The following is a 17,788-nucleotide window of genomic DNA, read 5'->3' on the forward strand; positions in this document are numbered from 1 at the left end:
GGAAAGAAAAAGGATAATAATTCATCTTTTTTTTTTTTCCTTTCTCTGCTTTCTTTCTTTATGAACCCTTTCTTCCTCAGCACATCTCAGTAAAACCTCCCTTGTTTTGTGCTTTTTTTAATTTTTTTTTTATCTATGTCCTGATTATTTATATTGCTTGTTATGTTGTAAATTTTTAAATGTTTATGTTTTTCTGAATGTTCAATTCCTTAATTTGTACATATATTAAAATAATTTTATAAATAATTTGTACAGTAATAATAATTTGAATCTTAATTGAAATAACTAATAATTTTATAAATAATGTATTTTTAACGTTTTCGCAATTCAGTTCTGTGAACTGCCAGAAATGTTTTTTTAATGTATTTTGACTTTGTTTATGAATAAAGATACCTTGATATATATTTACAGGAAAAACCCCAAATAGTTATTCAGCTAAGAAGAGCTCATCAAAGAATGATATTAAGAAGTTAGATTTCATCAACAACTTTGAAAGTCCTCTTCAGGTAAACAGGGATGATAAAAGGGAAATCACTGCATGTATTTATGTTATCTTGCATGTTATCTTTTGTGTATAGTATTAATTATATTGCACGTTGATACCGTCTAAACTCTCAATCATTAGCGGTGACATACAAAAATGAAAGTAAAAGCGTTTAAAAAATTGTTTTTACATTATTTACTGACGTGGACAGTGCTACCATAGGGGACTGAGTGCCTCTTACAGCCGTGTAAACTTATAACAACAATTAAATATAAGTTGGATAACAATTGGTGAGATTTTTAAAATGTTTTATTGAATATCAGATCTGATACATAAGAAGAAAAAAATGCTGTGAAAACTTATACATTATGACCACTTAGTAGGTAGTATAACAAATGTAACAAACCAATGTGCATATTAATGTGGCTTAGTACTCCATAGTGGATGTAATGCTAATTCATATAAGCATATGCCCTTTGTGCAAATTTAGTGACTGGGCAGTAAGGCAGCTGCACCGCTAACTACAGCCTTGAACTTCGACAATTGATGGGGATCAGATGGTAGATGAGATAAGGACTTAAAATGGAGGTCACGTGTACACTTCTGACTTGTGTGAACCCATTGCATCTTTCAGAAGAGCCCCTGTCGAGGAATGATATGAACATGAAATTATTATAAGTGCACAATGAAGCTACGAATTATGGGTTATTTAACTACCTTTACCTTTCTTTCTACTAAGTCGAATATAATCTTATCTTACTGTCAGCTTCGAACATCCATAATTGTAATTCTCATTTAAAAAAGTCAACTCAATATCTTTCTTTAATTTTCCTGCTATAGTTAAAAACTTCAAATGATCCTCTTTCAAGTGGTGTTTCAACAACAGAAGACCTTATTTGTTTTGATTCTCCAACACCTGAAAATGGTAATCTTTTTCCTTATTAAAGTACTGTACAGTATTTTGAATACAGTACTTATGTTCTATCCCAAATTTATTTTATATTGGTTAATATGATTTTTTTTTTAGATGTTAGAATTTTAATAATTTTTTACATTGTAGGGCTATATAGGCCAATTTCATATTTTCTTATTATTTTCTGAGAAGTCACTATGTAGTGATCATATGTTTCTACACTCTGCAGTACAAGTGTAATTTTATGAAGTTATGTATTCTAATTTACTTTGGGATTTTTTAAAACATTTTTTAATGATTTATTTGCATTATTATTATTAAATAAATGGCTCTTTCATATGAAAATTGATTTTGAATAACAATTTGGAGGTTTAGCATTATTTTTTAGTTTATAGAGTAAGAATATTTTATACTGTATTCTATAATTTAAAATACTTAAGATAAATAATGTTTGATCATTTAATCAAATATTAATATAACAATCTCTCAAATTTTGTTACAGTTTCATTTTGACATGACATTTAAATTTTGCTTGACAAGACAAATTATGGGCAGTATTTACATTTCACAGGTGAAAATGTAGAGTATGGTCTGGTGGAACGTTTAGCTGCCATTAGTCTTCCTAACAAAGAAGTCATCTTTTCACCGGTACGACGCTCTGCTCGATTTCACCGTCCTGAGTCTGATGATTCTGATCTGCAGCCGCAACCTCTAGACAAAATTTTGTTTTTCCCTCTGAAAGAAATTTAACCAGTGTTCACCGTCAGAGATTTAACATCATGATTTGCATGATTGTAGAAAACTAAAGTCGTGGAATATAAATTTGACTTTTATGCCATGTGGACATACAGTAGAATAGAGAGAGAAATCCAAGATAAATGGAAAGAAGCTAATGTGTATATTCTGAAAACATTTGTAATAGACAGTTTTACATTTTTCATATTCCAAATAGTAGAGCAATCAAGAAATATGTTGGTTTTAGAAAATTCCTGGGATGGGTAAAACACAAATCCTAAGGCTCTGTCAAGTTTTATATACAGTAACAAACATATATAGGCATGATATTTGTCTCAGAAAATGTTACAGTGTGGACAAAGCTAAATAGGATCTATAATGAAATAAATAGAATAGAAAATCTTCATATTATGTTTAATGTAGTTTCAAATAATAATATTTAGTGTTCCTTAAAAGAATTCATATACAGTATACCAGTACATACTGTACAAATACTGTACTGTACACCTATCATTATGAAAAAGTTATATAATCATTAAGAAATATAATTATAAATTAGTCATGAGATATATTGCATGTGCCATTATTAGCCATCATATGATAAACCAAGGATCTGATACATAATGATTTGATACCCTGTTGATTATCCTTAATGAGAATTGTAGTAAGTACTGTACAGGTAGTAAGTTCTCCACTGTTTTATTTTCATCTCAGTAATTTGGATTTCTACAATACTTCAGTATTTTACATTTTTCTATCTGATTAAAGGTTTGTGTACAACACTTGACATTTATCAATTTTTTTGCGAGGTTTTTTTTTATGCAGTACTCTATAAGATATTACATAGAAAAATTCATTTAAATTATTGATTTTATTTAAATTCCTGCGGACTGCCCGAGTAAAGCTACGCTCACATCAAGCCCGGACAAAAAATCGTGACTTGCTATGTTTTTTGAACACTGCGTTCACATCGCGCATGGAACACGGTTATTTGGGTTAAGTACATATGTGTTCTATTGGTTTTAACCAACCAAGCTTGTTGCTGATTGGTCAAAGAAAACAAAACGTACAATTTCAGGATGCAAATGGCTCAGATTCATGGGTCCAGATCTGGAGTCACGATTGGAAATCGTTCGAATTTCATGTGAATGGTCCTATTCTTTACCACTGAACCCATTTTTCACGATTTTTTCTTCATAGGCTCCGGACCGGAACCCAGGCTTGATGTGAATGTAGTTTTACTGGAGCAACCACCAACTTACAGTATTTATTTTATCCTGCAAGTTGATGAAAATATAACCATTGGGGAGGGACCATTTTTTAAAATGTATTTACTGTACATGGACTTCTAGAATTGATAAAATCCTTGTAGTCAATTCGGCAGTACACTGGAATGCAATCATCTACTTTTTTCCAGAATTTTTACTGCGTTCTTTAATCACATAGGCTATTAGACTTGTCACAAGTCTCTTATTTTTTATTATTTTTCTCATTCTGAGAGCGGAACCGACGAGAAAGTTAATTTAGAGCAAAGATCTAATATAAACACAAGATAGCGTTCTCCGCGATTTACGCGTAACAAATAGAAGCGTCGATTTGGCACAGAAAAGTGGATGCCAGTCAATTCGAGCGGATGCAGTTAGTGCGAACTACAACAAGGGCGAATTTATCGTCGCCCTATTTTTGTATTTGTTCTAAATGTAAAAAATGCTCTGTGCACTAAAGTTCTAAAGTGTTTTTTGTACTTTTTGATAATTATTCCGTGTTTGAATTACTGTACAGTCTTGGCAAATCCGACTAAAAAATGGCCGCTAGAAAGCACTTAGCCCCTATATTTTAAAACTGTAGAATTTCGCACATAGAATTCACGGGTTTGTCTCCAGTTAGTTGAATTATTATAGTGTTGTAACAGTATTGATTGAATTATTATAGTGTTGTAACAGTGTAGATTTACAATTTGTAAATTGGAGTAACTGTATTTAAGTTTTATTCACCAGAGAAATTTAAATTATTCTTACGTATACGGTATCAGAAGGTGCACAGATCATTGGTGTAGTAGTGTGACACAGGGGCAGATCCAGTGTAGGGGACACGGGGAGGCATGTTCCCCCTCGTCTTGCCACTAAATTTTAAAAATGTCAATGCATATTAATGTTATGTGCTACTCACTTAATTATCTATTCTGAAACTGTTGTGCCCCCACCCCGCCGTTTGTAAAATTCTGGATCCTTTAGCCCCTGGTAGGACTATCAACAGCACAGTAATACATCATACCAATTTTCTCCACTATTCAACCGTTAGTCTATATAGTTCAAAAACCCACTTTTTTTTAAACTTAGCATGTGAAAAGAATAACAATGTCTTAACATTATTTTTATGAACGTAGGTATGTTTAATTGTAAATTGTTAACATTACAAATCAATTAAATACGACTTTTTTTATACATAAGGCTGTAGGCTTCTCCCACACTGACCCCACCGGGGCTTTTCCCCTGGCTCCAGTGGCGTATCTAGAAAACGGTAATTTATTATAGGTGAAACCGAATGTAAACACAGACTTAACAACCATTATAAATATTTCATGAAGATAGGACACGGATGAAATATTTGTAGTGAGTACATTTTACATTGTACGTTATATTATTAATTAAGGTCAGAAATGGCTTACAGAAAATACTTCAATAATCATATGTCGTATATGGCCTTAACAGCAGTGAATAGGTAGATGCAAGCAACAGATGCAACATACCTGTAATCGATTATTATTATTATTGTTATATTTTTATTAATTATATATAAATTCATTATTATTACTTTTTATTGTTAAGTCATTGTTATTAAAATGTTATTATTTAATTGTGCATGTTGTTAGGTATAGGCTGACGTTACTGTACAATAACTCAAATTACTAGAACAATTCGTATACAGTATTTGTTTATTTACATTTTTGTAAACTTTGAATGATAGACAGATAATTATTAAATAAAAAGTTGATTGACACTTGAATTTCATGTTGATTTGTAATGATGCCTGTAGCCTATAACAGCTGTGTGGTGGTGATGATTATTAATTGCAGTACAGTATAATGTTTACAAAACAATTTAATTAAACAATATAGAAATGCCAAAATCTTCTGATTCCCTTCGGAGACTAGGTATATTTGTTTAAAAAAAAAGCCCCAGGTCTTAATGCCAACACTTCTTTCTTGTATTTAATTGCATATACATGATAAGCCTACTGTACTGTATACGCAATAACAAATACAAAACACAAATATTGAAGTGATGCATGACCATTGTGAAATGTACCACCCTAATACCTGTCTCTTATACACATCTAGATGTGTATAAGAGACAGACAACATATCATTTTTTTTCCTAATGAATGATAGTGAATGTTTGTTGCATATGAATGAAACAGAATTAATGAATGGAACGTTTTCAAATGCATACAGAACACAGAACAAAGGGGAGAAAAAAAGAAAGCACACAAGCAGGACAAAAAATAAAAAACAAAGAAAAAGACAAACAAATGAATAAAGGAATTAACCCACCCAGAAAATAAGTCACTTGGTCCTTTAGCCCCTGGTAGGACTATCAACAGCACAGTAATACATCATACCAATTTTCTCCACTATTCAACCATTCGTCTATATAGTTCAAAAACCCAATTTTTTTTAAACTTAGCATGTGAAAAGAATAACAATGTCTTAACATTATTTTTATGAACGTAGGTATGTTTAATTGTAAATTGTTAACATTACAAATCAATTAAATACGACTTTTTTATACATAGGGCTGTAGGCTTCTCCCACACTCTCCAGTGGCGTATCTAGAAAACGGTAATTTAATTAAACGGTAATTATTGTAGGTGAAACCGAATGTAAACACAGACTTAACAACCACTATAAATATTTCATGAATAGAGGACACGGATGAAATATTTGTAGTGAGTAAATTTACATTGTACGTTATATTATTAATTAAGGTCAGAAATGGCTTACAGAAAATACTTCAATAATCATATGTCGTATTAACAGCAGTGAATATGTAGATGCAAGCAACAGATGCAACATAATCGATTATTATTATTGTTATATTTTTATTAATTATATATAAATTCATTATTATTACTTTTTATTGTTAAGTCATTGTTATTAAAATGTTATTATTTAATTGTGCATGTTGTTAGGTATAGGCTGACGTTACTGTACAATAACTCAAATTACTAGAACAATTCGTATACAGTATTTGTTTATTTACATTTTTGTAAACTTTGAATGATAGACAGATAATTATTAAATAAAAAGTTGATTGACAATTGAATTTCATGTTGATTTTTAATGATGCCTGTAGCCTAAGATAGTGTGGCGGTGATGATTGTTAATTGCAGTACAGTATAATTCTGGTTACAAAACAATTTAATTAAACAATATAGAAATGCCAAAATCCTCTGATTCCCTTCGGAGACTGGGTATATTTGTTCAAAAAAAAAAAAAAAAAAAAAAACAAAGCCACAGGTCTTAATGCCAACATTTCTTTCTTGTATTTAATTGCATATTTATGATAAGCCTACATAGAAATACTGTACTGTATACGCAATAACAAATGCAAAACACAAATATTGAAGTGTTGCATGACCATTGTGATATGTACCACCTCTTTTCATCACCAGGATGGCGCCAGGATTTGCAAATAATAATAATTATTATTATTATATTAATAATAAAAAGGGTAGTAATAGATGTAATTTTATGCAAAAAAAAGTGGTATCTGTGCTTTATAATAATATAACACATAAATATATATTATATAGTAACAATATTAAAGGTTCATGTTGTTAACAACGATGATGATGATGATGATGGTTACGATGACTTGTCGAATTCTTTTTTGTAAGATTTGAAAGAAAGATTCTTTCTGATTTATAAGTTTTCGTGGCGCATAGCAATGAATGTCATGTTATTCAAAACAACGGCGTTGCAGTAGAGGGGCTACCTGTGCCAAATCAATTTTGCAATCATGAGGAAGCTGACACAAGGATGATACCGCACAGTGTGTGCAGCAAAGTCAAACAGTCGCATTGTTGTCAATAGCCCAGATACAGATTTGTTTTGAAATCTTGACATTCTAGGCCTATTTACTGTAATAAGAATGAGACAATTTACCTGACCGTTTCCAAGAGGGTAAAAACGTTGAATTGTAAAGAACTTAAAAGTTATCAAAATACACCGCAGAAGTCAGGAAAGCTCATTTACCACCACCTAGGAATCAAAACTTGGAAACATTCTGACCCCCTCCCCCTAAAATTGAACCCAGAGCCGCCCTTGTGTTTTGCTTTATTATCTATTGTCTCACAGAAGTCAGTGCCAGTAGGTATCACTATGTAAAAGTTAAGAAAGCTCGAACACAGCCTAGTTTATCCTCTGCCATTTTTCTTTATAACTTTCCTTATAAACCAAATTAGAATAAAATACGTTACCGGTATATATTCTCTTAGACCCTTTACGGTCCTTTAAAATCGCCTCAATATTAAACGGAAAAGTGATTCCTACTAATCGACATTCAAAATTAGTACGGTTTAGTGATTTTTTTTATTGAGCGAATCAATCCGTAGTATATGAAATTTGTATTGATGTTAAATTTATTAACACATTCGTGCATAGTCAAACATGATCCATAGTAATTAATAATATCATTGACCGTATGGATACCTTTTCTAGCCATAATTTTTGTTTAAACATATCACTATCGACCAATGGCGTGTTTAAATTTTAAAAATTTGACCATGCAGTTACTACATCATACCAGAATCGATTTGGACATATTTCTCTATTAATGCGTTCAAGAAATATAGCGGAGCCACCATCAATGTCATTAGAATCATTAATGGTGGTTTCTATTAAAGATATTGCAGCGTTGGGCGTCAATACAAACCTTCTAATCCAGGTTATTTTTAGGGCTACACCTGACTCCTTATATCAATCATACGAAATGACGTATTCGTGTTTGCTATCGTTTTCGTTAGGTTGCGAAATCTCCGTATTAAGATTATAGATAGATGATTCGCAGAGAAAGTACAACTTTAAACAGAGGCGCATTGAGGAATTGGAAATATACCACTTCAGGCCCACCATGGTTGGGGCTGAGGTACGACATTTGTATGTCCATGTCGTGATCATAAACAAAATTATTGACCCCAAAGGTTTGAAAACTGGAGTAGCAAATTACAGTAATAGAATGTGTTGAGAATGATGGTGCCTCCATTAGTTTTTACAGTCATTAGGGGAAGGGGGGCCTTTATTCGAGGAAAAAATAAAGGCATTGGGGCGTTTATTCGAGGGAGTTGTTTATTCCAAATAAGGCTCTGAAGCGGCGTATATTCAAAGCTAAGCTCCCCATGTTGGACCTTCGTCATTTAATTGCCAGTGGTCTCAAATTGCAGGAAAACGATGGCTCTTCTGCAATAGTCTGTCTCTTCTGACTTTTAGTTTCTGTGTAGCCTAGGATAGCTTTGTTTTTCTTTGTTTTGCGCATAGAGACCATGTACTTTGCGCTTTATAAGTCTCCAACCATTACCATTACCATTTACCATTGTAACATTTCACCTTCAAACAATGCATTGTAGGCCTAATAGTCGGGGATGTTCCCCGGAAAAGGTTTGTCTTATAGATTGTCTTATAGACATCCCACTGAGGCTATAAATACCTCAAATAAAAATCACCTTTCGCTTGTAAGCTGAGGCCCAATGGAAAATGCAGCGGAAGTCGGTATAATATGTTGCCTGGTTTTGAAAAGTGTTTATACTTTCAACAGAATACAGTATTCGTACTACTTTACAGTAAATACGGTGGTGTATCTAAAAGTCTTGAAATGGGGGTACTGATGGGGTAGGGGCGACGGTGAAGTGGGGAGCTCGATGATCAGTTGAGGGGCGCTAATTCGCAAAATAAGGTGATTTTAGGTGATTTTTAACTACTTGACCGTGATCTTATACACATCTGCCCAGATACAGATTTGTTTTGTTTTGGGGGGGGGGTGTTTAACACCCCTTTGAAGATATATTTTCTTGTGAAAATATGGGAAAACCAATCACTTTAAAAATCAGTTTTGGTATATCTTGGAACAGCATCAGCAAAATTTCCATTGTTACATTTCACCTCCAAACAATGTACCGGTATTGTAAGATTATAGTCGGGGATGTCCCCCGGAAAAGGTTTGTTTTATAGATTGCCGGATATTATATTTCTTGTTTTCTTAGAGGTGTTTTAACGACGTGAATTGCAAATTGCAGATATCAGGGAACAGTGAAATTTCAGGCAGATATGTAACGCGTCATATTGGTAATCCATGTTGTAACTCTCACATTATGGACTATGTATTGTTAAATGTATTGTTAAATAGTCAAGATTGATTTATTAATATCTGAGACAACTAGATATGTCTCAATATATTGAGAAATTAAAGTAGGTCTTACCTGGGAAATCATAAAAAATAACACACACCTTTTTTCATACAAGTTTCTATGATTTCCTAGCTTTAACCTATTAGGTACTAGAATGAGCTCTTCGCGTAGTTTGCATTAAAATTGAAGGAACATCCGCCCTCTCTACAATGGAGGAAATAATATTGACCATTTTGACGGAGTGGAGAAATAAGGAAACAAACCCGAGCGGTGCCTTACATTACCTGTTGATTATAAACATATAGCGCCGCAACTAGGATGGACGAAAATTACTCCATGGACGCCATCATCGGCGTTTCACTATATCGCGAGCTGCTCTGTCCTCGTCTTGTCTTCGATGGACTAATGTACAGGTATTTATTATTTTTGGTACTAGCTTAACCACTGCTCCACCATGTGAGTGTTTCAGTCAGTTGTATGAGAGAAAGTGCTTGGAGGTTAGGACTGCACATAATCCTATAGGTCTCTGTGGTCTAATGGCTATGATACTGCCCTTGACAGCGAGAGGTTGCAGGTTCGAATCCCACCAGAGACACCTTTTTTCATACAACTCAAATAAAGGAGCTTTTGTTGATGAGCTATGCTTGATACGATTATAACAACATGTTCCTATTTGAGCACTGTTATTATTATTTACGTATCAGGAAATAAGTTAGTACATGCATAAAGAAAAAAAAATATTTATCTATATGCTCTATATTAATTTCGACAGCTTATGTCCCGTTTGTAGTACACAACACATACAAATTGCCATTTCAACGACAACCAATCTACTGTGCCTAGGCTAGTGACGTAGGCTTACACAACTTCTTCGTCGTCGGCCTTTTACGTACAGTACCGGACTTCCGACTGACCTCGAAAAACTGCAATGTATTTGTGTTATACAAAGTAGGCCTACAAACCAAAACTCCGTTTCCATTTGGTACTATGGATTCACACGAGTCATACGCGATACCGTTCGGGGATTTTACAGATGTACTCCAAATTGGATGCGCTGGTTCTGGAACAATGATTCACAAGGCATTGTGGACATCACAAAATAATCGGCAAGTTGCAATTAAGATCTACAATAAGCAACTTCACGATAAAGAGGTCAATATTCTCAGAAAACTTGATCACCCAAACATCATTAAATTCTACGGAATTGTAAACCCTCCATTTTCCAGTGGGATTGTCATCGAATATGCTTCAGGAGGCGATCTTTTGAACTTCTTGGCATCTAAACGCAAAGAGAAAGTTGGAGCAAGGCTTCCACGAAGACAGTTTACTCACTGGTGCCTTGATATTGCTGTTGGCATTCAATACCTGCATGGGCGTCGTATTACCCACAAAGATATAAAATCACCTAACGTTCTTCTAAGTGATGATATTATTCATGAAAAAGGTGAAGAATCGTTAAAGCGTTTGAAAATATGCGACTTCGGCATCTCGAAAGAACTCACCAGTACAGAATCAGTAGTTTCTAGATTCGGCGGGTGTACTAAATCATGGGCAGCCCCCGAGGTTATTACGGATGATCGGGTGGTTTCTCAAAAATCAGATATTTACTCATTATGCGTTGTTTTCTGGGAGTTGTGGACATGTCAACAACCGTGGTCGGATCACTTAATTTCCGATATTGAAACCAAGGTGAAACGGGGAATTTTGCTCGAAATACCTAAAGACTTTCCAGAGTTGATGAAACCAATGATGTTGAAATGTTGGCAAATGGAGAGACACAGACGATGTGAAATTGACGATATAGTTGCCTGCATTAAAAGTCTAATGTCTGAGTGGCAGATAAAAGGTAGGGTTTTATATGGCTTCTATACTGAAATATGGACTTGATAATTATCAATATTATAGACCTACATCAGTTGCACATTTTTTTTCTCTAATTTTCTCATCAAATATATTGCCATGATTACCAATTAGGAATTATATTTAATGACTGAAGTAACTTGAAAAATCATTAAAATGATGAATAATATATAATTATATTCTAATTTTCAATACCCTCTCGGCGTCTAATAATGTTTTTGTGGTTGCTGCATAAACCTGGGCTTAAATAACCCGTTTCCTTGACGTAAATATTCCTACACGAGGTACAAAAATGAGGTAGATAGCATTCCTAAGGACCTAAACCCCTCTTATTTTCTAATGTAAATTCATACAAGCGGAAATTCAGCTACCTTCTCTTGTTTTTTAGTCTGTCACGAAAACACGTCCGAGAACAAAGGAAATACTCAAAGTGAAGTGATTACCAAGGGAAGTGTTGAAGAAGACAAAATAATGAAACAGCAAACACAGCTAGAAGACCAGAAACCAGATAAGGTACCAGTTCAACAGAACCAACAGGTCGAACAAACATTTATCGAAACAGAATTGGTTGATGCGACATCACAGAATAGTAAATCATTTGAAATTACGATAAATGAGGTTAAGGAAGCAACATGTTTACAGAGCTCCGCGGAAACTGATAGACAAGAGGAATGCGATTACGAAAAAGAAGAAGACTACGCCAAAATAAACGAGGACGATGCAGTATACTATGATATCGAGCAGGAGGAGGATTATGCGGAAGTTCCTGTAGTCGATGAAAAAAGTGAGCATAAGGAAATACGTTGCCGGGTAGTTGCTTCAAAGAGTAATGAAAGTATGCAACAAAAACATGATGTCTTGGAAAACTCTACAAAGCAGGCTGCTGAAAATGCAGCTGAATTAAAAGAACCCGGAGTTATTGAAGGTGGGCATGTCGCTTACATTGTTAATCGCTTCGAAAGCCTCGATGTACTAGATGATAATGCAGTCGAGACTTTAAGAAGAAAAATATCCGGTAAAGAGAATACTATAAATAACGGTAAGAAACCTATGTATATATATGTGTTCTTTTTGTAAATAATTTAAGCAATTTGTAATATAGGACCAATTTCATTATCAAAAATGCATCATACTGTATGTATCTAACTATAATGGTAGCGCACAATAGAATTTACCAGGAAGGGGCCGAAGCTTCTGAAGTGGGTCTACTTAGTTAGATAAGCGAGTATAATTTTGTGTGAGCTAGGCTCCCAGCATCAATAATAGTTTATGCAATTCTAAACATTATATTCACGTTAATCGCAGGGGCGGAGTTGGTGGGTGGGTCAGTGCGGAGAATAAGAGAAAAAAAGAAAAAGAAATTATTAATCGCTCAAAACGCCTCAGAGGCTATTTCCAGGCGTCTAGAAAACAAAAGCTTCCCGATCCCCCTAGGGTAGTGTTGTCTTTCGATCGCCCCCCCCCACCTAGATGTGTATAAGAGACAGATTATAGACCTACATCAGTTGCACATATTTTTTCTCTAATTTTCTCATCAAATATATTGCCATGATTACCAATTAGGAATTATATTTAATGACTGAAGTAACTTGAAAAATCATTAAAATGATGAATAATATATAATTATATTCTAATTTTCAATACCCTCTCGGCGTCTAATAATGTTTTTGTGGTTGCTGCATAAACCTGGGCCTAAATAACCCGTTTCCTTGACGTAAATATTCCTACACGAGGTACAAAAATGAGGTAGATAGCATTCCTAAGGACTTAAACCCCTCTTATTTTCTAATGTAAATTCATACAAGCGGAAATTCAGCACCTTCTCTTGTTTTTTAGTCTGTCACGAAAACACGTCCGAGAACAAAGGAAATACTCAAAGTGAAGTGATTACCAAGGGAAGTGTTGAAGAAGACAAAATAATGAAACAGCAAACACAGCTAGAAGACCAGAAACCAGATAAGGTACCAGTTCAACAGAACCAACAGGTCGAACAAACATTTATCGAAACAGAATTGGTTGATGCGACATCACAGAATAGTAAATCTGTCTCTTATACACATCTAGATGTGTATAAGAGACAGGCTTTGTTTTTCCTTGTTTTGCGCATAGAGACCATGTACTTTGCGCTTTATAAGTCTCCAACCATTACCATTACCATTTACCATTGTAACATTTCACCTTCAAACAATGCATTGTAGGCCTAATAGTCGGATATTGTTAATGTTAAATGAGAATATAATACAAAAGTATTTATTACTTTATTCAGCAAGATCCTATTTTTAATGGATTTCAGAACGTGAAGAAAACACCACCACTGGAGGAAGTGAGGTCGCTCCAATGTAAGTCCATGTAACAATGAGTCAGCATATATTTTCTGCACTCATAGGACTAATATCGTAAGATACCAGTTTATTTAGGTAATATGCGTTTTGAATTTATATTTGTTTCTGAAAATAGATATATTATGTTTATACACTAGCTCACCTGTACTACCAGTAAGAACATACCAAAATCTGATGTCCCCAGTACCAAAACTTGCCGATTACTACGGTATGTATGCCCTCAATCTCAATAGTTACAAAACAAAAGGCGGAATTCGTCCTTCTGGCGAAGTGTCGAATGTTGAATGATGAAAGATTCCTTAGTTCGGTCTCGTCAAATTGTGTCCTCTAGGTAAACTGTGTTACCTGCGTCGGCATAGACAATGATACTGAGATTATAAATTGATATAAGAATGTATCTTTGAAATAATGCATAATCAAAAGAAATAACGTCTCCTATTTGAACAAATTGTTTCCTAGATTTTTCTGGCTATTGCAAAATGAGGCCTATCTGAATGTAAATGTAATGTTTCTTGTATGGCGGATAATAGCCTATTGATGGCTTTTGGAGCAAATATATATTGAATTAATGAATAGATGTCAAATCAAGAAAGTATTTGGACCTTTTTATGTCTGGAACTAAAAATAGTAAATGAACCATTATAGTTAATCTTAATGACCAGGGTTTCATTGACTACCTCCTTTAAAGCTAATGGCTCTATCTATAGGTCTATGTAAAAATTGTTTATATATAAAATCATATTGCTTCAGTTTCTTTCTGATTTGATTTATAGGGCCCTAACAGATGTTGTCAATGGTGTTAATTTCTAAAGACTATATTGGACCCCTCTGTTATTCCTTAACGGTCTAGACCCCCTTTTGACGCTTATTAACTGCGTGTGACTAGTTATGTTACTTATGCTACATTTGCTGAAATAGCAGAAAATCAAGATAAAGCACAATAACAACGTTTTCGGTTTTTTAATTAGCATTCTGTCTTAAATACAGGTACTTATTTAATAAGCGCATACTGTAGAGGTCCCCGTAATCATTATAATATACTCAAAATATTGTGTAGCAAACTACAAAATGTGTTATTAAAAACAGTTGAGTATTTTCAATATTTGCCACATAGAGATGACGAATTTACAGTTTTATATATGCCTATTTAAAACATACACTGCAAATGTGTAGTGATACGCAAACAACGTTTAATACTGCATTTTGTTTAATATTATGAGCTTAAATAGTGTGCTATATAGTGTATATTTTCAGACGATATTGACGGCATATATGTATCACCCGAAGGGAAATCAGGCGAGGTATGTATTATTGGTCTGTCTTGGTCTGTCTTGGTCTGTCCTATATCATTCAGCATTTTATTATGACAATTTAATATAATAATAAGTGCTTGCGGTACACCGCGTAGATAATTCTAAAACGAATTGTTTTTGTTTAAAGACTGTCGATGTTTCGATTGAATTGCTTCAATCGACTCTCTCAACAAAAAGAAAACAGTTGCTTTCTGGAATATCTACACGGTGTACCGAAAGCATTTATTATTGTTTCTTCGCCATGAAAACCTTAAAACTATATTTTCAATATGCCAACATAGGCCTGTCAGTGGTGTAGCGGAGAAAAATTCAATTAGGATTATGTTCTATATGGTTGCGAGCATTTATACTAGGGGCCGGGCCCCCTGGAAGCTACGGATATTTGACGAATTTGGGTATGTTTTATAGTTATTTGATAGGCATCACGTGACGGTAATATGAATTCATAATTGTCCAAACTAAAGTCTAACGTCGTGGCTGCTTTACAATGAATTCAAAGTATCATGAGGATTTATTTATTTATTTATTTATTAAGATATAAACACTAAATAAAACAGCAACCAATGGCTGAAAACGTTTGTTTACAATCAACAAATAAAGACAACATAGGAAACATGCCAGGTTTAAAAAATACATATCGAAATATCAAAACATTCAAATAATTGCATTAGAATTGTGAAAAATTAATATCATATTACAAAAATATATATAAAAAACACCATATTATTATTATTAAATTTCTAAAACTTCAATGAATTCTTATTAAAAAGGTATTATTAAAGGATAGGCTTCATGGTAAAAATGATGAGGAAGTCATGGTATGAGGAAGCGACGTTTTTCGGTATACGCGAGCGAAGGGAGCATGTAGACTGGGGACCAGGGCCCCCGGGAACTTACTGATATTCGACGAATTTGGGGGAATGGTATTAGTTATTTGATAGGCATCACGCACCTACGGTAATATAACTTCACATTGAATTTTTACTATCATGGGGGTAGGCTTATCCATGATGAAAAGTTAACACAGATATCTTAATAATGAAGACATGATAGGGAGGGGGGAGGGTGCGAGCGTCTTTTTGCCACGCCACCCGTTTGATACGCCACTGCGTGGTAGGCTTAGTCCTACACTTGCTTTTTTTAAATAAATAATTACAAATATCGTATAATACAGAATTTGTGTTTTTTTTATAATAGTAAAATTGGACTACGATTGGACATAAGTTCCCTTTTGTCAGATGAATAGCAAATTATTACTAAAATAAAGAAAACAATAAGTAGGCATCCGTGTTGTGAAATTAAACCAGGGGATAAAATGATCACACGACTACACGAATGCAATTGCCATGCTCTCTGTGCGTTTATGAAGTATTTCCTTATTTTTAGCACAGCCTTGATTTAGAATTTCATTACGTGGCTATTTTGAATTATTATGATAATACAATACAAGTCAATAGCCTAACTAGGCCTTTGTTTTTAGAATTATCATTGCTATAAAATCATATATGAATAATAAAATCCGGTACCCATTTTTTGGTCGGCATCTATGAGCTAGATATTCCTAGACCCTTCCATATACTTGGTTTGGGCTTGGGGTGGTGATTTCAAAGCAATCATGCTGTGTTTAGTTAGTCCTTATTTATGTTGTACGCTTTACCACGTTACTTACTGAGATCATTAATGTTGTAGGCCTAATTCAAATTTAACTGATTAGTTAAATATAATTTTAAAATGAATTCTTAATCTAGGTTCACGATAAGGACAATGAATTTGAGTACTTCGACGCCTTCGATGCCGCAATCTGTGGACTATACAGTAGTACTAATATTACCTCATTGAGTTAAAGAACACATTGTGAGCACCATGTACCATGAGCGAGTCGTTTATCACTATTATAATTGAAACACAGTGTGCAAAGATAAACGAGAAAGCAAGGAGGAACATTAATTGAAAAACTTATTAAGCAAATAGAAAGTAGGCCTATTAATTTAAAAACTTACTTATGCAAATGGCAAATGACAATAAACAAATTTGAGAAAGTTTACTAGTAGTCGAATGGAAAGATGAACATTTGCTTCTTTTTTTTCAGGAACTAACAAAATTATATGAACATGTAGAAAAAAGCTACACAGATCTTAAACTTGTTAAGGAAGAATGTATAGATAACAACCGATTCAATGATATATTAAATAGTGGAGAACTGCGACACCTGATGACAAATACGTATGATGTAGAGAACATAATGTCAAGGTAATATATATGTATGTATACATATGTATGTATGTGCGTATGCATGTGTTTTATGGGTGTATGTGTGCATGTATGTATGTATAAATGTATGTGTGTATTTATGTATATATATATATATATATATATATATTTGTATATATATATATATATATAGGCCTACTATACAGACACTTTGACATAGTTTGAGACATATACATATAAAATGTTATTAAAGGTAAAGGTAGGAGAATAACCCATAACTTGCAGCATCATTTTGCTGAATTGCGTATGGGGCGTGGTCCGTGACTACCTAGCAGCCGTGAGGCGCTTCTTGGTAGATACATGTTCACATCATTCCACAACGACAGGGGCTGAAATGAACCATAACATCGGGGTAACCCCCTACTTTTCCGAAAGATGCAATGGGTTCTTTAAAGTGCACACGAGCCAGATGTATACAATGGACCTCCATTTTAAGTCCTTATCCGAGAAGACTTGGTTCTACCAA

At 33.9% G+C, this 17,788-nt stretch overlaps 2 protein-coding genes across 2 annotated transcripts in view; both read left to right on the plus strand.

The window, feature by feature from the left end:
- LOC117122210 (disks large-associated protein 5-like) overlaps positions 1–2,929 on the plus strand; it is a 12,363-nt gene extending 9,434 nt beyond the window's left edge. The window contains exons 13-15 of the mRNA XM_033267719.1: positions 412–506; positions 1,325–1,409; positions 1,969–2,929. Coding sequence (XP_033123610.1) covers positions 412–506; positions 1,325–1,409; positions 1,969–2,147 — 359 coding nt within the window. The 3' untranslated portion in view covers positions 2,148–2,929. The remainder of the gene's footprint in view (positions 1–411; positions 507–1,324; positions 1,410–1,968) is intronic.
- A 7,567-nt stretch (positions 2,930–10,496) lies between these two features.
- The window catches only part of LOC117122211, a 12,549-nt gene continuing 5,257 nt past the window's right edge, over positions 10,497–17,788 (plus strand). Inside the window, exons 1-6 of the mRNA XM_033267720.1 lie at positions 10,497–11,382; positions 11,785–12,435; positions 13,690–13,735; positions 13,876–13,946; positions 14,993–15,039; positions 17,141–17,301. Coding sequence (XP_033123611.1) covers positions 10,524–11,382; positions 11,785–12,435; positions 13,690–13,735; positions 13,876–13,946; positions 14,993–15,039; positions 17,141–17,301 — 1,835 coding nt within the window. The 5' untranslated portion in view covers positions 10,497–10,523. The remainder of the gene's footprint in view (positions 11,383–11,784; positions 12,436–13,689; positions 13,736–13,875; positions 13,947–14,992; positions 15,040–17,140; positions 17,302–17,788) is intronic.

The sequence above is a fragment of the Anneissia japonica genome, unplaced genomic scaffold (genome assembly GCF_011630105.1).
Source record: "Anneissia japonica isolate Jap-2015-1 unplaced genomic scaffold, ASM1163010v1 scaffold287708_len1499824_cov190, whole genome shotgun sequence".
NCBI classification, from domain to species: Eukaryota; Metazoa; Echinodermata; class Crinoidea; order Comatulida; family Comatulidae; genus Anneissia; species Anneissia japonica.